The sequence below is a fragment of the Equus przewalskii genome, chromosome 4, assembly GCF_037783145.1.
Source record: "Equus przewalskii isolate Varuska chromosome 4, EquPr2, whole genome shotgun sequence".
NCBI lineage: Eukaryota > Metazoa > Chordata > Mammalia > Perissodactyla > Equidae > Equus > Equus przewalskii.
Window position 1 is genome coordinate 89,519,505 of NC_091834.1, and position 9,538 is coordinate 89,529,042.

The window sequence follows — 9,538 nt, forward strand, 5'->3', positions numbered from 1 at the left end:
AGCCCACAGGAGCAGGGAGGCCTCTGACTGCACGTGGTGAAGGGTGAGTGAGATAAGATGGGGGGAATTTCTGATGAGAACCTGGACCTCAGGGTGTGGCAGTCAACCGCGTGCTGAGTCCCTCCCACACCTGCTGGTCTGTCCCAGTCTTTGCCTTGAATAGAGAGACGAAGGCGAGGATTTAACTGTCAGCATTACTGACTTGCACTGAGTACTACGCTTCCATTGTGTCTTAGTTCTGAGGACAGTGGGTGCTACGAGCTCGCCCACTGTGAAGACAGAGGAGCGAGGTGCTGGACACACGTGCAAGGCCTGGGGTCCTGTGGCCATCACCCATCTCCAGCTACATCAGGGGAGGATAAGGGGTTGAAGGGGTTCACAGGGAAGCATTCTTTGGAGAGAGTCATTAGTCTAGGAGGAGTAGAGTGTTGTGACGTTTCCCATCCCTCCTTCCCAAGTCGGTGAGGAGGGCAGGCAAGGAGCCCCTCAGACAGCACGGGAGGAACTGGCCGCCCTGGAGAAGACTGCCATCCTCATGCCGCCAACAGCCCCGGCTCCCACCAGCACCTGGCTGAGAGAGTTCTGGGGACAACTGAGCTCTTGCTTTGGAGTTTGGGGCATGTACTTTTGTCTGGAGAAGAACAAAGAGACCAGTGGGTGCTGCCTGCGAGGCCAGAGTGAGGAGGAAAGAGCCCTGCAATGGGAGCAGCCTGTGCTTTCAGTGCTCAGCAGGGCAACGGTGCCGAGTCCTGTCATGGCTGGACGCACAGGAGGATAGCTGGGCTAAAGCCATCTTGAAAAGATGCAAGAGGCAGAGGCGACAGGAGCAAAGGGGATGTGGGCAGTGAGCCACCAGAGCCCAGAACCAAAGGGAGGCTCAGTGGTCCTCCCGGAACGCCTCACCACCACCATCAGGCCCTCGGCTATGCATACGTGGCCTCAAGGGGACACTCCAAAACCCTGAAGGTAGGTGCCCAACAAGTGAAAGAGCTGGGGTCTTAATCTCAGAGACGGCACCAACCCCACTCTGCAAGACCTCTGGCCCAGACCCTTTTTGCCCCTTTATCTTTCCTGCACCCTACAGCCTCTGCCCTAACCCTGGAGACTCAGAAGCAGCCGAGGCAGTTGTGGGCGGGAAGAGGAGAAGAGGGGGCGGAGGAAGAATGAAAGGGGAGGGGACTCAGTTTTACCTCTTATTCTGCAGACCTCGGCTGAAGGGGGTGGGTGTGAGCAGGAGAGGAGCGGGAGGAGCTTTGGATGAGAGACTGAAGCTTTGATGTGAGTCTGGACTAGACTGCTGAATATCTGAAAGTGAGATTTTTCTAATATCTGAAAGGAACCAGAAGAACTCTGGGATCTGCCTGAGATATCATCAAGGGCCAAGGAGGGAAATCCAATATGCTATGATTGAAGACAGTGGTGGGAAGAAAATAAAGGCATTTCCTGATGGCCCCCTGCTGCGTCCATCCCATTAGATAGGCTGGTTTCACTCAATGTGAATCCTCCATTTTTTATGAAAAGGCCAAATTGCAAAACTGAGCTCTATTACAAATCCGGCTTTTAAAGTGTAACATTCATCATGGTTCTCCTTGCAGACTACACCTTGACAAGATTCTCCATAAGAAATGAGCTGTTAAGATCTGTTTCACATGAATGTTTGAGATTGTATTTCTCATTTTTCAGCTTCTTTCCACCATCACATGACTGTCTCACCAGCTGTCCTCTAATCTCCTACCTGTCACCTAATTTTTCTTTGCTGTATCTAACAAGACCAAATCTACTAAGACCATATCTAATATGAATAAAATCCTTTGTGATTCTCTAAGAATCTCCAGTGACATCTGTTATGCGAGTATTCTTCCATTAATAGAGTAAACATATTATTCTCCTAAGAGGGACATCAATTTAGATGAAATTCTACTTGGGAGATGTATGGATAGTTGATGTACCCCTTCAGATTCAGTTGTAGTCATTTTATCTTTTCTCTCCTCACTGCAACACCCTGTGGGTAAGGGAGCTGCCCTCAAGATCTTGGCGAGTGGCTCCTGGGTGTGGAGGGGAAATTGAGGCAGGAGGAGGTGGTAATGTGGCAAGATGTGAGCTTGACCCATACATCTAAAAGAGCTGTTTAGGGGATCCGGTCCTAGCTTTCCTGACCCCTGGAATAGACTCAGAGAGGCTCTCTCTGGGAGGAGGGCAGTCATACTCACTCTTCATTGACAAAGATGAGTTCCAGAGAAGGTTGGCTGTTGTTTACCTCAAGACCTACAGTAGCAAAGGAAAGCAGGAAGTGAGATCCGGAGGCTGGAGCTTACCCTGTGAGTCACAGGGTAGTTCAGGGGCTCAGGGCCTAATGGGGAAACAAGGGCATGAAGGCTCCTGCTAGAGGTGTGGTGCATGACGACCCCCCTTCCCTCTGCTCTGAGGGCATGGCGGGCTCTTGGACACAGACAGGCCCAGGGTTTTGTCATAACCTTTGAGCGTTTGGGGAAAGGAGTAGTGGTGACCGCTGTAAGTGGGGGAGGAAGGAAGAGTGGGAATGGGGGCCACCGGCAAGATCAAGTTCCCAGGGCTGGTATGGGATAGAGGGGAGGGAAGGGGACACAGCGGAAGGTGAAGGGAGGGTCATAGGTGAGGGGGTGGTGGTGGGGGCACCGAGCTGGGCAGTGTCACAAGAGGAGGATGGAGGAGCAAAGGGTAGGTGAACTCCAGCAAACTGTACTGATGGGCTCAGCCTCTTCGGCGCTGGAGTTGCCGGCCACGAGCTGCTCCTCCTCAGCACTGACCAGCTCCTGCAGCACGGCCTCCACGATGGGCATCACCATGGCGGTGGTGGACGTGTTGGAGAGCCACATGGAGAGCAGCGTGGTGCAGCACATGAAGCAGAGCAGCAGCCTGGAAGGCAGGGAGGGCCGGTTGAGCATGGGCAGTGTGGCCATCTCCCAGGGCCCAACCGCCGACCTCTCAGAGCTCCTTCGAGGCCTCCTCCAGACCACATGGTGCTGGCCTAGAGAACTGTGCCTGGCATTTCTCCAGAAAATCAGGTTTCTATGTCATACAGGGCACCATTCGGCTTTGTACTCCCAGGGCTTGGCACAGAGTAAACATTAAATAAATATTTGTTGAATGAAGGAATCATACTTGATGGGCTACTGGCCTTAGCCAGAAAAAAGCCCTTACTCAAGCAAAGGATAGCTTTGGTAGGAGGCTCACAGGGTGTGGACTTACTGATTGCTTGTCTCTCCTGTGCACATTAGCTTGGTGATGGTGTGTGATTTTTGTGTATAAGGGAATTATTTTCTTTTCCCTTGCACCCAGCAGTTCCGTGAGTACCATTACATTCCTTGTTTTGCAGCCAAGCCACTGTCGTTATTAGTGACCAAATAGAGATGAACACATGGAACTCACAGTTCCGCCCACTACTCGTCCCACGGTCAATATGCTGAAAGTATAGCCCCCAAAGTCACAGAGGTGTCCCACAGCACTGTGTGCCTTTTTCGGCTGGTATCTTAAGAAGTCAACACTTGGAGGAACACACTCTCAAAGATAACTCTCAAGTGACTTCTCTTTGACTTTGAAAACATGCAATGTGTGTTTGTACAGACTCGGTTCTTATTTCCATGAGATAAGCCAACATAAAGACTACCTGTGTTTATTATTTTAGGTGGAATCATGGACTTTGCACAGTTTGAGGACAGCATACTTATCATGTAGATTGCGTCTGGGTAGGCCAGAGTCCTGATGGTGTTTTTGTTTAGGCTTACCATGACATGAGTTTGTCTGCCCCTGACTCGCAGGGCAAAGACAGCACCAGTGGGTGGAAGCTCGCTGGGGGATGATGTAAACAGAGATGAGTGGAAACTCAAGGGGATAAAAGTTCTTGAAGATAGTACACCGAGGTTTTAAAGAGCCACAGAGTCCCAACGCGATGTGAGGAAATGCCATTGTGTGCCCAGGAGGTTGAGTGTGGCGTACAAGATTACTACTGAGTGAGGGGGTGAATTACAATAAGCTCTAGTTAAGTGGGAGATGGGAACATCCTTTTAAGCATAACCTGTATTCATCTAAATGACTGATGTTGAAAACTAATACCATATTATTTATTTACACTATATGGGACTCCCGAAGGAGTCAGGGCAGCTTACATAAAATGTTGCAAGAAGGTTGTAAACTAGAAGGAGGTGAGATAGATATTCCAAACGGAAGATAAGAGTGGGCTATCCAACCAAGCAGAGGTGAAGTTAACACACAACTGTCATCTTGACTTTCCCACCCACCCTCCAAGGCTGGGAATCCCTCCGCTGGCCTTCAGCAGAGAGAAAAGAGGAAGCAGCGGAGGCCACGCGGTACATTGCTGACTCTGGGTCAAATGCAACGTGTCTAACAGGTCTATGGTCTGAATCAATGACAACAAAAACTCAAGGGAGGATGGGAGAGAACCTCCACATCTCCTTAAATGACAAAGGAGAAGACACCACTTCCGTGTCCAACTTGCTCCCTGATACACCGGAAAAAGGTTGGGAAACAATTTACGTTGGTCCATCTTGTTTTACCGAATGAGACCCTAGTATTTTGTAACCTGCTGCCCTTGCAGTCTGGGTTGCTCAGGTAAGTTATTTAGATTGTGACAGTCTAATCTGTCACCAGCCCTCTCACTGGAGGAGGAGGCCAGAGCCTGTGGCACTGGTGTCATCCCATCCCCACTGGTAGAAAAACAGCCTGAAGTGGATGTCCCTCTGTGGCCCAGGACCACTGTCCAGGTGGCCCACTGGGAGCTGTGGGGACGCACTACGGCCAGGCACTCCGAATGCAACTTACATGCCCGGCTTGGCTCCGGCCATGATGACCATGCGCAGAGCGATGCGCTTGTGCAGGTTCCACTTCTCCACGGCAGCCGCCACGCAGATGACGCCCACCAGCAGCAGCGTGGTGTTTTTGAAGTACTCGGCCGCCACCTGTGGGAGGCCAGCGCAAGTTACCCCCTACCCAACCCAGGGCCCAGTCCTGGCCGGGAGCATAGGCTGTGCCCAACACAACTCATTCTCAACCGGATGCTGGCAGACAAGCAGCCGGGAGATGAGGGATATTAAAATAGCCAACTCGTTTATATATATATATATATATATTAAAATGTTAAAAAATTTTTATATACACATCCATCCATCCTACCTTGGACAGGCACTGTGCTAAGCACTTCACAGAAATTATTTCATTTAATCCTGCCAGTAACCCGAGAGGGTAGATATCTTCTTCTCCACTTTTTAAAAGAAATATAAAAACACTCTGTAATTATGATATGAATATGATGTCAAAGAATAAACATAGTTATAATTTTATCTTAATCCTAAAAAATTATTAAAATAACCTTGGATTTGTCCCCAGATCTCATTATTCTCTTTTTAGCTTTTGGGAAAATTATGTTCATTTGTTATTAGAAAGTTAATACATGTTCATTATGGAGAACTTCAAAATATAGACAAATTTAAAGATGAAATTACCCTTAATCTTCCTACTGTTAATACTTTGGTATATTTTCTTTAATAATTTTTTAATATCTATGTAGATACATAATTGGATTTATACAATATGTACAGTTTTATATCCTGCGTTTTAAAATTTTACATCATACACTGATCATTTTCTTAGGAGACTTAAATTTGTTGGAAAAAGCCATGTTAATGGCAGCATAACGTATCAAAGAATTTATTTGGCCATTTTCCTTTTGTTGAATATTTAGGTTGATTCCTTTTTCCCCCCTACTACAAATGGAGCAAAGAATAATTTTCTGCTTAATTGTTAACCTTATATAAATGTGATTATTTCCTTAGGATAAAGTTCTTGAAGGTGTCTTTATAACTTGCCTTAAACCTTAGAAAAAATTTTAAATTTAAAGGACTCCAAATAATTCCAAAGTTCCAAAGCGTTCCAAAATGATAATAGTACAAGGAACACCCATACACCCTCTTTATCTATATATATATTTTTTCTGACAAACATTTGAAGGTAAGTTACATACATTTTGGCCCTTTACCCCTGAATACTTCAGTGTATATTTCCTAAGAATAGGGTTTTCTCTTACACAACCACAGCACCAGTCATCAATTTCTTCCTGCTTTTGAATGATGAGGAAATTGAGCCATAGGCCTGTTAAAAAGACGTTTTGTGTGTTTGGGGTCCGCGGACCCGCTTTTCACTGATTCCCTCACTTGGAATGCTCTCTTCTCATTTCTGCTTGTACAGACCCAGCAGACCTCAAAGCCCTGTTCAGGCCTGGTGCCCTCCAGAAAACCTTCCTTTGTGACTCTAGCTTCTGACTCCAGAACATTCCCTGTGGGCACCATTAATTCCACACCTCACAGAGCACTAGGCAATGCTTGAATTGTTGCTTCCTGATTGTATTGTTTATTTTTCATGTGTACCTCTCTCGTCTCTCAACTAAATTTTAGGCTGCAAAAGACCTTTCAAGATCTCTAAACACTGAGTAGAATGATATGCAAAAGAAGATGCTCAATAAATATTTGTCACATACACGAGAATTGTTCCCCAAAATTCAACCATGACAGAAGTTGAGAGCAAAAGATATAGAAAAGTTTAACCTCTGATTTAGAAACCCTCTTAAATGAGAAAACAAGAACATTTTTAACTGCAGAAAAAATAAGAATTGAACAGGGAAGGAAACATATAGTGAAATATGTAGCATTTGAAATAAACAATATTTACATAATCATACTGTTAAACTTTGATTATGGAATTAACAAAAATGGTGATATTCGTATATTGCGAGGATGGAGGGAGGGGAACCAGAACAAAAGCCTCATCTGGTGTAATTGGAAGTCAACTGAGAATGTCTAAAAGTGCTAACTCGAGAATTAATATAAGAATATCAGGTAGGGATGTGGAGTTTAATACCAGCAGAAGCAGTTAACAAAGTTAAGAGTTGCTGACTCTAGGAGTGAGAGGTGGGACCCTGTGAGCGGTGCAGGGGGGAGGGGTGGGAAAGGAGACTGCTGGTTTTTCATTATCAGCTTTTCAGTATTATTTGATTTTTTTTTTAAAAGATTTTATTTTTTCCTTTTTCTCCCCAAAGCCCCCCGGTACATAGTTGTATATTCTTCGTTGTGGGTCCTTCTAGTTGTGGCATGTGAGACGCTGCCTCAGCGTGGTCTGATGAGCAGTGCCATGTCCGCGCCCAGGATTCGAACCAACGAAACACTGGGCCGCCTGTAGCAGAGCGCGCGAACTTAACCACTCGGCCACGGGGCCAGCCCCAGTATTATTTGATTTTTAAACTCTGCACATAACACTTTGCTAACGTAAAAGCCAAAATAAAGGCAACCTGCTCCATTTCCCCCTTCTCTCTTCCGCCCCAGGGAGATGTCGTTGTGTCCGGTTGACAAGGTTTGTGTAGCAGTGGAAGGATCATCTCTCTGTGACCATTTCCGAAGGAAGCACCCTCTGCTTCTGGTTAATCTAGTTTTGTTCCCAAGCCCAGTCCTCACTGTCAGTGTCACTAATGCTCCCGGAGGGCAGAGAAGGCCCCCTGCTCTGCTGGGCTTGTGGCTCTGGGGCAGAGTTCCCCTTGGGAGAGGCAGGAAGGCTGGGGGCCCTGACCGTGGGGGGAGATGCTGCCCCCTAGCGGGAGGTGGGAGAGCCGCTGGGATGCCTGAGGGCTACGGCTGAGCTGGGGCGTAGGACGTTTCTGGCTGCACCCTTACCTTCCCAGGCTTGTAGGAGGCAGCTCTGTAGCTGAAGCGGTGTTTTGATTTCCTCTGTCTACCAAGGAAGAAAACCCACAGAAGACATGGGACACGGTAGTCCTGGGTAACGGTCCCTCCCCTGGCCCCATGACTTGCAGCCCTCTGCAAAGCTTTTAGAGGCAGTGCTTAGCACGGTTACTTCCCCAGGGGACTGACCGACAACATTTTAGTTTTTGGCTCTTTGGTACGTGTCATAGGAGAATACTAGTTTGTGATGGCCTTTTAGGAGGCTCAGAGCCTACACGAGAGATGGGGCTACTTTCTCTGGGTTCCTTTCAAAGGGAAGGAGTGAGGAGCCAACATGTAAAGAGTGCTCTAGACACGCCAGGAATTCTGCATTTTGCATTCGCTATCTCCCTTGAGACCCACAACAGTCCTAGGAGGCAGGTACTGTTAATATCTCACTTCGCAGGTGAGGAAATAGACTCAGAGAGGTTACAGAAGGTTTCCAAGGTCACAGTGTGAGGGATGGAGTCAGGATATCAATCCAGGTCCATCTGAATCCAAAGCTACTAGACAACATGCCACTCAGGATGGGCTAATTGGAAACCAGGCATCGCATTCAACTCTAGGGGAATTTTCTTGGTCTCCCAGACAGCATGGGCCAGCACACATTCCTCACCTTCATTCATAATCACAGTCCTGACACTGGCCCTAAATACCTGGGCCTGGGATGCTGTAAGCCCTAGACCCACCTTTAGCGGGATCTTGGCCCTGTGCTGTTTTATTTGGTGTTTGGTGGGCTCAGGTCTATTCACGTGCCCTCCCGGCCCCCTTGTAAGTGATGCCATGTGCTTGGGCAATGCAGCCTGGGTGTAGTTTGTGATAATGAGGGAGCACAGTCAAATGGGAAAGAGTGTGGACTCTGGAGTCAGCCAGGACTCAGCTGTGTGACCCTGGGCAAGTTATTCAACCTCTCTGGGCTTCACTTTTCTCATCTAAAAAAAAAAATGAGGGGGAGGGGCTGGCCCCGTGGCCGAGTGGTTAAGTTCGTGCACTCCGCTGCAGGCAGCCCAGTGTTTCATTGGTTTGAATCCTGGGCGTGGACATGGCACTGCTCATCAAACCACACTGAGGCAGCGTCCCACATATCACAACTAGAAAGACCCACAACGAAGAATATACAACTATGTACTGGGGGGCTTTGGGGAGAAAAAGGAAAAAAAATAAAGAATAAAATCTTTAAAAAAAAAAAAAAATGAGGGGGCTGGCCCCGTGGCCGAGTGGTTAAGTTTGTGCGCTCCGCTGCGGTGGCCCAGGGTTCGGATCCTGGGCGTGGACATGGCACCGCTCGTCAGGCCACGTTGAGGTGGTGTCCCATATGCCACAACTAGAAGGACCTGCAACTAAGATATACAACTATGTACCAGGGGGGATTGGGGGAGATAAAGCAGAAAAAAAAAAAAAAAACAGATTGGCCACAGTTGTTAGCTCAGGTGCGAAACTTTAAAAAAAAACGATAAAAAAAAATTTAAAAAAAGGAGGATTATGTGAGTCCCTACCTTTTGTAAGGCTGTTGTGAAGCTTAAATGACACATACAAACCAGCTGGCATGGCCTGCCACGTTGACAGCCAGGATTCCTGGTGGCTCTTCCTGTTACCAAGTGGTCCACACAAAGGCTGAACTGGTCTGAGGCCATTAGCATGCAGAGAGGGCCCAGGCACAAGGCTGCCTTTTTCCCTTTAAAAATAAAATCCCGTCCACTGCGGGTGTTTGTTAGTTTTCTAGCCCATTGATTTTTCTTTTACAATAAAACCTTGGTTATTCAGAACCCCTCTGG

The 9,538-nt window shown here is 47.4% G+C and overlaps 1 protein-coding gene across 4 annotated transcripts in view; it reads right to left on the minus strand.

The window, feature by feature from the left end:
* The window catches only part of SLC13A4 (solute carrier family 13 member 4), a 42,362-nt gene that overhangs the window by 19,688 nt on the left and 13,136 nt on the right, over nt 1–9,538 (minus strand). For all 4 annotated transcript variants that reach the window (XM_008542299.2, XM_008542298.2, XM_070617824.1 and 1 more), the window contains exons 3-5: nt 4,819–4,955; nt 2,723–2,895; nt 2,211–2,265 (exon numbers count right to left, since the gene is read on the minus strand). In XM_008542299.2, the coding sequence (XP_008540521.1) occupies nt 2,211–2,265; nt 2,723–2,895; nt 4,819–4,955 (365 nt within the window). The remainder of the gene's footprint in view (nt 1–2,210; nt 2,266–2,722; nt 2,896–4,818; nt 4,956–9,538) is intronic.